Raw genomic sequence first — 13,768 nt, 5'->3', positions numbered from 1 at the left:
GCCAGTTGAGAACAAGTTATCATTTACAACTGCGACCTGGCCAAGATAAAGCAAAGCAGTGCCTGGCTGACGCGACCCACGTGACCACACAGCGAGGAAGAGCTGTGACTCACTGATCTGGAAAGGAGGCCGTTTGTTAATGCAATATTCGCTCAGAAATTGAGTGGACGCATTGATTGGATCTCTCAAATGTATTTTTTTTCCTGGGGGGTTGAGACCTCTCGTTGTTTAGATTTGAAAATCCAACAGTTGCAATGGAAGGGGGCGGCGCTCGGGGGCTGTGTGTGGCTGTGCCTGTGGGTGTTTGAGTGACAAAGACATGGAGGAGAATCAACCAGTAAAAGCACAGCCCCCTTCATTATCAACGCATCGTGCAGATAACATCAAAACAGGCTTTCCAGACTCTGAAGTCAGGAGGATTTCGAGTTTGGTATCAGCCAGAGTACAGAATATCTACCAGAAACTGCTCAATGGCTAGTAGGCAGCCATTATTCCTGTGGCCAGCCCTGCTCTTCTCTGTATCCCAATGAGTTGGAGGAGGGAGTTGGGAGTCACCTTCACATGATCTGCCCCTGCTTTATCATGACCGCTCCCTTACAATGCTGAGGGTAATGAGTCGTAACATTGATACGCTTCAGCCACAGTCACTGGCACTGAGACCACACCAGAGCATGCAACAGCCCTCCTTTAACAGTGGCTTGAGTCTTATCTATGACCTGGAAGGTGAACGACTCTCTTGGTTTTACAGTGGATTTTAGTTCAACTGTGGGTTTCAGAGTGGCATTTTTAAAAAAATGGTTTATCATACTCAGTGTATGATACTGTAGGACATGACCTTCACTAATGAAAATGTGACTGACCTCTCGAGTTGGCCATTTTATTCAACAGCCATGGCCCACTCCTTGCATTTGGATGAGCATTTTTGGATCTGAACCAAATCTCTAACAGTGATACCACATCATATGCTACATCCGATTGTGTTTATATCAATGATCCTACAACAGAGTTAGGGTAAACAGAATCCAAAGGGGGGACAGAATCAGAGAGAACACTGGCCTTTAAAGTAGATTGGATCAGAAAATGTATCTAGGGATGGGGGATGATTGTCACATTTTGGCTGATAGAAATGTGTAAGAAGCAATAATGAAATGGGACTTTTAAAGTGATTTGCTTGCTTTGTTCTGATTGAAGATGGTCAGATATTGTTATAGAACAGCACCATCTATTGGAGGGTTTGTCCGTAGAACATTATAAGACTAATGATACTTCTGATGCTTCTAGAAACATTATCAGATAGGCAAACGTTTTATTAATATTTGTTCCCCTTTGGCTATGTGCAGAAACCCTTAAAACAACCCGTCTGACTTTAGAAATCATTTCATGAAGGGTTTGGGCTAATGCTTCTCCCCCTCTGAAATTGTGATGCACCCCACATAAACACTATGTGACAGATACAACCCTTCAAAATACCCTACATTGTCATGAAAACCCCCTAGCAGACTCTAGGATGCACTATAGAAAAATATCAAATTGAGAGCGCTGAAGCCTCTGGAAACACTATCTATTTCAGATTTTGTATTTATTTAAAGACTTTATGAAAACTCACCACACATTCTCTAAACCCAGCAAGTTCAGTCTTACCATGTTGTTTCTTGTCTGTCCACAGAGGTGAGAGATCATAGGTGAGAGCGTGACCCCACAGCAGGCGTTCCATCCCGCCACGCCCCCCTCCTCGTGACCTCATGTATCCTGAATCCAACCAGGACTCGCCGGCGCGCCTCTCCCATAAACAGCATGCCTCCCCAGGCATGATCTACAGGTACAACACATACACACACTTGTACACACACACACACACACACATACACACACACACACACACACACACACACACAGACACACACAGACACACACACACACAGCTATGACTTATCATACTTGTGAGGACTTTTTGGGGACCAACAATTGATTCCCATGCAAAATCCTATTTTCTCTAACCCCTAACCCTAACCCTAAACCTAACCTTAACCCTAACCCTAACCCTAACCCTAACCCTAACCCTAACCCTAACCTTACCCCCTAAACCTAAAACTAACCGCAACTCCTAACCCTCTGAGCTCTCTGCCTCCACTGATCTCTCAGGCAAATAACCGCCCAATGTTCTCCCACCCTCTCCAGACCGGACTGATGTGCAATATGCAGACAGAGCAGGAAGTTGCAAAAGGCCAGTGCAAACCAAGGTTTGATTCCATTACAAACAGAAACCCTTTTAATCCTAACCCCTAAACCTAACCACTAACCCCTAACCCTAACCCTAAACCCTAATTCAAACCATAACCCTAATTCTAACCCTAACCCTAAACCTAACCCCTAAGCCTAAAATAGCCTTTATACAAGTGAGACCGGCAAAATGTCCTCCCTTCCCTGAATTTGAGTTGGTTTACTATTCTTGTGAGGACTTTTGGTACTCACAAGTATAGTAAAAAGTACACACGCACACACAAACACACACACACACACACACACACACAAACACAAACACACACACGTGTTACGATACTTGTGAGGACTTTTTGGGAACCAACAATTGATTCCCATTCAAAATCCTATTTTCCCTAAACCTAACCATTACCCTAACCCTAACCTTAACTCCTAAACCTAAACCTAACCCCAACTCCTAACCCTAAACCTAACCACTATCCCTAACCCTAACCCTAATTCTAACCCTAACTCCAATTCTAACCCTAAACCGAACCCCTAAGCTTAAAATAGCCTTTTTACAAGTGAGGACCGGCAAAATGTCTTCATTTCTCAGAATATATGTTGGTTTACTATTCTTGTGAGGACTTTTGGTACTCACAAGTATAGTAAAATGTGCGCACACACACACCACAAACACACACGTTTGTTTTACTATCCTTGTGGGGACCAAACAATTGATTCCCATTCAAATCCTATTTTCCCTAACCCCTAACCCTAAACCTAACCCTAACATCTAACCCCTAATCCTAACCATAACCCTAATTCTAACCCTAAACCTAAACCTAAACCTAACCCCTAAGACTAAAATAGCCTTTTTATAAGTGAGGACCAGCTAAATGTCCTCACTTCCCTGAATTATTATTCTTGTGAGGACTTTTGGTACTCACAAGTATAGTAAAAAATACACACACACACACACACACACACACACACACACACACACACACACACACACACACACACACACACACACACACACACACACACACACACACACACACACACACAGCTAATTCTAACCCAACTCCAATTCTAACCCTAAACCTAACCCCTAAGGCTAAAATAGCATTTTTACAGGTGAGGACTGGCAAAATATCCTAATTTCTCAGAATTTTTGTTGGTTTACTATTCTTGTGAGGACTTTTGGTACTCACCAGTATAGTAAAACGTGTACACACATACACACACACACACACGCACGCACACACACACACACACACACTCACACACAGAATCAACACTAGGTGGAGCCATACATGTATGGCTGAAAGATTAAAACCTCACATCAGCAGAGAAAATTGGCTTAGTGTGTTGTATTGTAGTTCTGTATTATCTTTACCCTTGTGTTACTTGTAGGTTGCCTTGTATCTTGCTTGCTTGCTTTACAATGCTCTCTCGCTCCTTTTCTCTTTTTCTCTTCAGTGCTCGGTATGGGAGCCATGGGAGTCCCAGCAAGCGACAGCTGCAGTTCTACAGGTACAATTTGTCTGTGCTATATCCCTCCTCCCTGGATCTACAGTAATTTGTCTGTCCTATATCCCTCCTCCCTGGATCTACAGTAATTTGTCTGTCCTATATCCCTCCTCCCTGGATCTACAGTAATTTATCTGTCCTATATCCCTCCTCCCTGGATCTACAGTAATTTGTCTGTCCTATATCCCTCCTCCCTGGATCTACAGTAATTTGTCTGTCCTATATCCCTCCCCCCTGGATCTACAGTAATTTGTCTGTCCTATATCCCTCCCCCCTGGATCTACAGTAATTTGTCTGTCCTATATCCCTCCCCCCTGGATCTACAGTAATTTGTCTGTCCTATATCCCTCCCCCCTGGATCTACAGTAATTTGTCTGTCCTATATCCCTCCCCCCTGGATCTACAGTAATTTGTCTGTCCTATATCCCTCCCCCTGGATCTACAGTAATTTCACTGTCATATTCTTGGTCACTCCTCGGTCAATGTACCACAGTGGTATGCCTGTGGAACCAGCTCATAAAATATTAAAGATGCACTATGCAGAAATCGCTCCGAAATTTCCTGGTTGCTTTAATTAATGTCAGTTTATGTGACAAAACAAGCAAGTATAGTGTAGAGAATCATTGTACCATCTTAACCACTGTGAAATATGTTTTCCATAACCAAAAATGTTGTATTTTCAGTTGTTTGAAGCTGGTGTAAAAAAAACGAAAGTAAAAGACACTTAAGAACGGGAAGCATAGAAAGAGCGCGCATAGATATGATCTAAAGCTTCTTAGACTTGCTTTCACTGTGAATGACAGATCTATAACACACAGCGTTGTCGTGACGTGACTTTCATTAATATGATGACTGTTATTTATCAAATCAACTAACTATGTTTAATTGTTACTCGATTAAATTAATCATGTAGCAATTAACTCATTAGGATTTGGGGCACCTCGGAATAAGTTGTTTATAGAGTTACCATCTCCCGAATTAAACTCTAAAGGTCTTTACCTATCAATATGTATAAAACAGTCAACGTATTAATCATTAACTCTCATCAGTCGTCATTCTGAACGGTCGTAGACTTCTTGGATCTGCAGGAACTCCAGCTTTACTTATGACTCAGCACTACGCAAATTGGTTTAATTATTTATTTACTAGCTAACTAAATAATAACACAGAATAGCATACACACTTAATAAATGAGAAAAAGTCACTGGCGGACTAACAACAACATGACTGCTTGGTTACCAAAAGAGGGAGGGGTAGCGAGCGAGAGAGAGAAAGAGAGACACAACACTTATCGTACATTTGGAAACTACACTCACAGTAATCATTTACTTTGCACATGAACCACTGCCCGTTTAGAGTAAGAAATCATGAATGTATTTACGTGTTTGAATGCCTTCATTCGCCATTTATCTCTGTCGGACCAAGCCTTCTTGAAAAGGGTTTGGCTGGTTCTCCGGTGGGTCACTTGTAAGGCTCTGATTGTCCACAAGAGGTCACAATGTCCTTTTTCTTAGTTGTCCTCGTCTGTAGTGGAGTCGCTCCAGAACAGCTACTTAGCTGTCCCAGTGATTGTCTGAGAGGGGAGCTTTCTTCTCTAATTTGTGTGGTTAGTCAGAGTTTGAACCACTTTACACGCACAGCTGCAGCCTGGCAAAGTTTGGGTCTAATCTGAGAGTTGATTTTCTTCACCTTGTGTTGAGGTTCAACATTCCAACCATTTTCAGACGTGTAGCGACCACTCCACGTCTTTCTGGTCTGATATGTTAATTCTTAACTCATCCTTTATACACTCTGGTCAAAAGGGCGTTCCATCATGCTGACACGATCTCTGAGCTCACTTGGGGCGTGGCTAGTTACTGGTGCAAAGCATCATCAAAAACTATGATCTTGTTAGAAAACTAAAATCACATTCCTATCTTAACAAAACTACTCTCACCATTTTTCATATACAACGTAAAAGGATGAATATTTGACATATATATTGTGTATACTTTTCAAGTTACAGTATTTTCTTGATGCCATTCTTAATGACATCACAAAATAATTAACAATATGACATGATTATTCTTTAGGTCCCCACTGACTGTTCCCCACATTCTTACCTTAGAAATATTGTTCCAGCGTTTACTTTTTGGACGTTAGAGTTTTGGCGGCAAAAGTCTTCTGGAGACAAAGGGACATTCCAATCACCAATACTGGACGGGTAGAAAGAGATTCCCCTCCTGCCTAATTTACAACAGGGTGTGAGGTGTCAAAACCGGCCCAGTCCCCCCTCCCCTCTTCTGTGGGTGAGAGAGGGTCTGGTTATTGTCAATCATTGCCAAGTTAATCTGAGCCCTTGGATCCTCACACAGGACAGTCATGACAGCATGAAAAACGCAGCAGTGTTGCAGTTCTTGACAAACCGGTACACCTGGCACCTACTACCATACCCCGTTCAAAGGCACTTACATTTTTTGTCTTATCCATTCACCCTCTTAATGGCATGCATGCACAATCCATGTATTATATGTCACAACGCTTAAAGATCCTTCTTTAACCTGTTTCCTCCCCTTCATCTACACTGATTGAAGTGGATTTAACAAGTGACATCAATAAGGGACCATAGCTTTCACCTGGGTTCACCATCTGGTCAGTCTACGTCATGGAAAGAGCAGGTGTTCTTAATATTTTGTATACTCAGTATATATAGGTACAGTGCCTTTGGAAAGTATGCATACCCCTTGACTTATTCCACATTATGTTGTCTAACAGACAGAATTCAAAATTGATTAAATAAAAAAAAAATCTCTCACCGATCTACATGCAATACTCCATAATGACCAAGCAAAAACATGTTTTTCGAAATGTTAGCATTTTAAAAAAATTAAAAAATACAGAAATATTAATAGACAGTATTGCTAGACAACCATTTTCAGGTCTTGCCATAGATTTTCAAGTAGATATAAATCACTCTGGAACTTTCACTGTCATCTTGGTAAGCAACTCCACTGTAGATTTGGCCTTGTGTTTTAGATTATTGTCCTGCTGAAAGGTGAATTCATCTCCCATTGTCTGGTGGAAATCAACTGAACCAGGTTTTCTTCTAGGATTTTGCCTGTGCAGCTCTATTCCGTATTATTATTTTTTAATCCTGAAAAACTCCCCAGACCTTAATGATTACAAGCATACCCATAACATGATGCAGCCATTACTCAAGAGTGGTACTCAGTAATGTGTTGTATTGAATTTGCCCCAAACATAACACTTTGTATTCAGGACAAGAAGTTCATTGCTTTGCCACATTTTTTGCAACATTACTTTAGTGCCTTGTTGCAAACAGGAAGCATGTTTTGGAATATTTGTATTCTGTACAGGCTTCCTTCTTTTCACTCTGTCAATCAGGTTAGTATTATGGAGTAACTACAATGTTGATGATCAATCCTCAGTTTTCTCTTATCACCGCCATTAAACTCTGTAACTGTTTAAAAGTCACAATTGGCCTCATGGTGAAATCCCTGAGTGGTTTCCTTCCTCTCTGGCAACTGAGTTAGGAAGGACGCCTGTATCTTTGTAGTGACTGGGTGTATTGATACACCATCCAAAGTGTAATTAGTAACTTCACCATGCTGAAAGGGATATTCAATGTCTGCTTTTTTTTTTTACCCATCTACCAATAGATGCCCTTCTTGGTGAGGCATTGGAAAACCTCGCTGGTCTTTGTGGTTGAATCTGTGTTTGAAATTCACTGGTCAACTGAGGGACCTTACAGATAATTGTATGTGTGGGGTACAGAGATGAGGTAGTTATTATTATTGCACACAGAGTGAGTCCATGCAACTTATTATGTGACTTGTTAAGCAAATGTTTACTCCTGAACTTATTTAGGCTTGACATGACAAAGGGGTTGAATACTTATTGACTCAAGACATTTCAGATTTTAATTTTTAATTAATTTGTAAAAATTCGAAAAACATAATTCCCTTTTTACATTATGGGGTATTGTGTGTAGGCCAGTGACAAAAAAAATCTCAATTAAATTTAGGCTGTAACACAACAAAATGTTGAAAAAGTGAAGGGGGGTGAATACTTTCTGAATGCACTGTGAGCTCCAAAAGTATTGGGACAGTGACAATTTGTTGTTTTTGTTTTGGGTCTGCACTCCAGCACTTTGGATTTGAAATGATACAATGACTATGAGGTTGTAGTGCAGAGAGATTTAATTTGAGGGTATTTTCATCCATATCGGGTGAACCATTTAGAAATTACATCACTTTTTGTGCATAGTGCCCCCATTTTAGGGGACCAAAAGTATTGGGCCAACATTTTTTGGATTAAAGTAGTAAAAAGTTAAGTATTTGGTCCCATATTCATAGCACACAATGACTACATGGAGCTTGTGGCTCTACCAATTGTTTGGATGCATTTGCTGTTTGTTTTGGTTGTGTTTCAGATTATTTTGTGCCCAATAGAAATTAATGGCAAATAATGTATGGTGTCATTTTGGAGTCAGTTTTATTGTAAATAAGAATATAATATTTTTTAAACACTTCAACATTAATCTGGATGCTACCATGATTACGGATAATCATGAATGAACCGTTAGTAATTATGAGTGAGAAAGTTACAGACCCACAAATATCATACCCCCCTAACCTTCCCTGTTAATGTAATGATGAGAGGTTAGCATGTCTTGGGGGTATGACATTTCAAAGTGCTGGAGTACAGAGTCAAAACAACAAGTATTCAGACCCTTGCTATGAGACTCTAAATTGAGCTCAGGTGCATCCTGTTTCCATTGATCATCCTTGAGATGTTTCTACAACTTGATTGGAGTCCACCTGTGGTAAATTCAATTGATTGGACATGATTTGGAAAGGCGCACACCTGTCTATATAAGGTCCCACAGTTGACAGTGCATGTCAGAGCAAAAAACAAGCCATGAGGTCGAAGGAATTGTCCGTAGAGCTCCGAGACAGGATTGTGTCGAGGCACAGATCTGGGGAAGGGTACCAAAACATTTCTGCAGCATTGAAGGTCCCCAAGAACACAGTGGCCTCCATCATTCTTAAATGGAAGAAGTTTGGAATCACCAAGAATCTTCCTAGAGCTGGCCGCCTGTCCAAACAAAGCAATCGGGGGAGAAGGGCCTTGGTCTGGGAGGTGACCAAGAATCCGATGGTCACTCTGACAGAGCTCTAGAGTTCCTCTGTGGAGATGGGAGAACCTTCCAGAAGGAAAACCATCTCTGCAGCACTCGAACAATCAGGCCTTTATGGTAGAGTGGCCAGACGGAACCCACTCCTCATTAAAAGGCACATGACAACCCGCTTGGAGTTTGCCAAAAGGCACCTAAAGGACTCTCAGACCATGAGAAACAAGATTCTCTGGTCTGATGTAACCAAGATTGAACTCTTTAGCCTGAATGCCAAGCAGAGGAAACCTGGCACCATCCCCACGGTGAACATGGGTGGTGGCAGCATCATGCTGTGGGGATGTTTTTCAGCGGCAGGGACTGGGAGACTAGTCAGGATCGAGGGAAAGATGAACGGAGCAAAGTACAGAGAGATCCTTGATGAAAACCTGCTCCAGAGCACTCAGGACCTCAGACTGGTGCAAAGGTTAACCTTCATACAGGACAACAACCCTAAGCACACAGCCAAGTCAATGCAGGAGTGGCTTCGGGACAAGTCTCTGAATGTCCTTGAGTGGCCCAGCCAGAGCCTGGACTTGAACCTGATCGAACATCTCTAGAGACCTGAAAATAGCTGTGCAGCGACGTTTCCCATCCAACCTGACAGAGCATGATAGGATCTGCAGAGAAGAATGGAAGAAACTCCCCAAATACATGTGTGCCAAGCTTGTAGCATCATACCTAAGAAGACTCGAGGTTGTAATAGCTGCCAAAGGTGCTTCAACAAAGTACTGAGTAAAGGGTCTGAATACTTATGTAAATGTAATATTTAAGTTTTTTATTTTATATACATTTGCAAAAATGTATAAAAACCTGTTTTTGCTTTCACATTATGGGGCCAGACTGCAACATTTTAGTGGCCTAGCTAGGACTTTGGCATGTGTCTGTTCACTTTCCCTCCGCTGCACACTGCGAAAGCAGCGCAATTGAAGATTAATTCACTGATGCAAGCGCATCAGGCTGTAATTTCATATAGTAGATGACTCAACTGTTGACTAATTTATACTCGATTGCAGAGCATATGAGCGGAGTGGAGCGGTGAGAATCTCAGCTCCTCGCTCACGGAGCTGTTCACCCCTCCGCTCCCACCACTCAAAGCCACATCAGGCCAGTCCGCTCATTATCGCTTAGCGCTCAACGCAGTTTGCATCGCACTCCACTCAAATCGCCCCCCCCCCCCCCCCCCGCTCGCTCCAAAAAAGGAAAAAAATCTGCATGTATTTCACTTTTTGCTTAAACCACAGCCTTGCTTTATCTCCCCGAGTTTGTTGCAAACAGACTCATCTCGGATTATCCATTCTGTCTTGAAACGGGGATCTAACACTGATGTTAATCAGTATAGTATATTCCATAGCGAATTGTCACGTTGTTTGCCAATGTTTCTGCAAAAGCAGCGATGCCCATTGGAAGTGCAGCGTGCATCCATTGGAAGTGCATCGGTGAGCAGGGATTTGCCTACCATTCAGCTGTTTTTCTAACCTCATTGTCTGAAGCGTTAACGTTAGGTAGTAAGTAGCTACTGTGCTCGAAATGTAGCTAGCTTGTTGCTACCTGGATAGCTACTAAACAATAGCTGGAACGACCTAGCTAACAGACGCGAACTGGCCGAATCGATTCAGTGGCTAGCTTTGCACTTGGCTAGCTAACAGTAGCTGCTAGGAGTAAGTTATAACCTACATTTGTGTTTTGTTTTTACATACTGGTAGCCAGAGTCGTTCAACCTTTGACTCATTTCTCTCTGCCTCCTTCTTTCCACTCCTCTCCTCTTTTGACCTCACCCTCTCACCGTCCCCCCCTACTCACAAGGCAGGCAATACGCTTGACCTCATCTTTACTAGATGCTGTTCTTCTACTAATCTCACTGCAACTCCCTTCCAAGTCTCCGACCACTACTTTGTATCCTTTTCTCTCTCGCTCTCCTCCAACACTACTCACTCTGCCCCTACTCAGATTGTAATGCGCCGTCGCAACCTTCGCTCTCTCTCTCCCGCTACTCTCTCCTCTTCCATCCTATCATCTCTTCCCTCTGCTCAATCCTTCTCCCTCCAAAATCCTGATTCTGCCTCCTCAATCCTCCTCTCCTCCCTTTCTGCATCCTTTGACTCTCTATGTCCCCTATCCTCCTGGCCGGCTCGGTCCTCCCCTCCTGCTCCGTGGCTTGACGACTCATTGCGAGCTCACAGAACAGGGCTCCGGGCAGCCGAGCGGAAATGGAGGAAAACTAGACTCCCTGCGGACCTGGCATCTTTTCACTCCCTCCTCTCTACATTTTCTTAATCTGTTTCTGCTGCTAAAGCCACTTTCTACCACTCTAAATTCCAAGCATCTGCCTCTAACCCTAGGAAGCTCTTTGCCACCTTCTCCTCCCTGCGGAATCCCCCCCCCCTCTCTGTGGATGACTTCATCAACCATTTTGAAAAGAAGGTTGACGACATCCAATCCTAGTTTGATAAGTCAAATGACACTGCTGGTCCTGCTCACACTGCCCTACCCTATGCTTTGACTTCTTTCTCCCCTCTCTCTCCAGATGAAATCTTGCGACTTGTGATGGCCAACGCCCAACAACCTGCCCGCTTGACCCTATCCCCTCCTCTCTTCTCCAGACCATCTCCGGTGACCTTCTCCCTTACCTCACCTCGCTCATCAACTCATCCTTGACAGCTGGCTATGTCCCTTCCGTCTTCAAGAGAGCGAGAGTTGCACCCCTTCTCAAAAAACCAACACTCGATCCCTCTGATGTCAACAACTACAGACCAGTATCCCTTCTTTCTTTTCTCTCCAAAACTCTTGAGCGTGCCGTCTTTAGCCAACTCTCTTGCTATCTCTCTCAGAATGACCTTCTTGATCCAAACCAGTCAGGTTTCAAGACTGGTCATTCAACTGAGACTGCTCTTCTTTGTGTCACGGAGGCTCTCCGCACTGCTAAAGCTAACTCTCTCTCCTCTGCTCTTGTCCTTCTAGACCTGTCTGCTGCCTTTGATACTGTGAACCATCAGATCCTCCTCTCCACCCTCTCCGAGTTGGGCATCTCCGGCGCGGCTCACTCTTGGATTGCGTCCTACCTGACCGGTCGCTCCTACCAAGTGGCGTGGCGAGAATCTGTCTCCGCACCACGTGCTCTCACCACTGGTGTCCCCCAGGGCTCAGTTCTAGGCCCTATCCTATTCTTGCTATACACCAAGTCACTTGGCTCTGTCATATCCTCACATGGCCTCTCCTATCATTGCTACGCAGACGACACACAACTAATCTTCTCCTTTCCCCCTTCTGATAACCAGGTGGCGAATCGCATCTCTGCATGTCTGGCAGACATATCAGTGTGGATGACGGATCACCACCTCAAGCTGAACCTCGGCAAGACGGAGCTGCTCTTCCTCCCGGGGAAGGACTGCCCGTTCCATGATCTCACCATCACGGATGACAACTCCGTTGTGTCCTCCTCCCAGAGTGTGAAGAGCCTTGGCGTGACCCTGGACAACACCCTGTCGTTCTCCGCTAACATCAAGGCGGTGACCCGATCCTGTAGGTTCATGCTCTACAACATTCGGAGAGTACGACCCTGCCTTACACAGGGAGCGGCACAGGTCCTAATCCAGGCACTTGTCATCTCCCATCTGGATTACTGCAACTCGCTGTTGGCTGGGCTCCCTGCCTGTGCCATTAAACCCCTACAACTCATCCAGAATGCCGCAGCCCGTCTGGTGTTCAACCTTCCCAAGTTCTCTCACGTCACCCCGCTCCTCCGCACACTCCACTGGCTTCCAGTTGAAGCTCGCATCTGCTACAAGACCATGGTGCTTGCCTACGGAGCTGTGAGGGGAACGGCACCTCCGTACCTTCAGGCTCTGATCAGTCCCTACACCCAAACGAGGGCATTGCGTTCATCCACCTCTGGCCTGCTGGCCCCCCTACCTCTGCAGAAGCACAGTTCCCGCTCAGCCCAGTCAAAACTGTTCGCTGCTCTGGCACCCCAATGGTGGAACAAGCTCCCTCACGACGCCAGGACAACGGAGTCACTCACCACCTTCCGGAGACACTTGAAACCCCACCTCCTTAAGGAATACCTGGGATAGGATAAAGTAATCCTTCTACACCCCTTACCCCACCCCAAAGAAAAAATAATAATATATATTGTAAAGTGGTTATCCCACTGGCTATAATGTGAATGCGCCAATTTGTAAGTCGCTCTGGATAAGAGCGTCTGCTAAATGACGTAAATGTAAATGTAATTTGATTTCTGTGACAGCAGGGAGGATCATCCCCAGGTTCCCCAGCTTCTTCTGCATTTTGTCTGTGAGGTCTGCCAGTGGTGTCAGCACACTGACAAGGTGCGTCAGCTGCCGTACTTGATTCAAGGTGATGTTAGCAACATTCGACTTGAGTTTGTTTTGCCATAACGGGTATTTTTGGAACAACCGGATGAACGACTGAATCATCCGCAGCTGGCTGCTCCATCGAGTGGTGCAGGCATTTGTGGGGCGGACACCTAATTGGTCGGTTTCCTCTGTGTTCAGGGTGCTCTTGTGTACACTTTTCACCAGGTGCCCGACTTTCACTAACAGCCTATTAATGTTGTCGTGCTCGTTAATGGCGTCTTTGATCGCCAGCTGAAGCATGTGAATGGGGCATCTCAGATGTAAATTTGACACAGTAAAGTACTGATTTATCATAGTTTCTCATCCTCCTCTTCATGTTCTGCGCTGCTGCTGGCATCCGCGGTCACTTCACACTCCGCCTCCTCTTCAGGGTCACTGAGGAGGTTAAACGCCTTGATCATGTTGCTGGCACTGTCAGTGACGACCCGAATCACACGTCGTTGCACGTTCCAATATTTCAGTACACTTTCATACTTTTGGTAAA

At 44.2% G+C, this 13,768-nt stretch overlaps 1 protein-coding gene across 2 annotated transcripts in view; it reads left to right on the top strand.

Moving 5' to 3' along the window:
* Positions 1-1,742: 1,742 nt before the first annotated feature.
* Positions 1,743-13,768, top strand: part of LOC311147377 (voltage-gated potassium channel subunit beta-2-like) — a gene marked incomplete at both ends in the record, with an annotated part of 80,431 nt that continues 68,405 nt past the window's right edge. Inside the window, 2 exons of one of the 2 annotated variants that reach the window (XM_084184071.1) lie at positions 1,743-1,819; positions 3,685-3,738. In XM_084184071.1, the coding sequence (XP_084040197.1) occupies positions 1,743-1,819; positions 3,685-3,738 (131 nt within the window). The remainder of the gene's footprint in view (positions 1,820-3,684; positions 3,739-13,768) is intronic. The other variant, XM_084184072.1, reaches the window with a different exon arrangement.

Source organism: Coregonus lavaretus (genome assembly GCF_964263955.1).
Source record: "Coregonus lavaretus genome assembly, chromosome: 20".
NCBI classification, from domain to species: domain Eukaryota; kingdom Metazoa; phylum Chordata; class Actinopteri; order Salmoniformes; family Salmonidae; genus Coregonus; species Coregonus lavaretus.
This window is presented reverse-complemented; position numbering and strand designations above follow the sequence as displayed.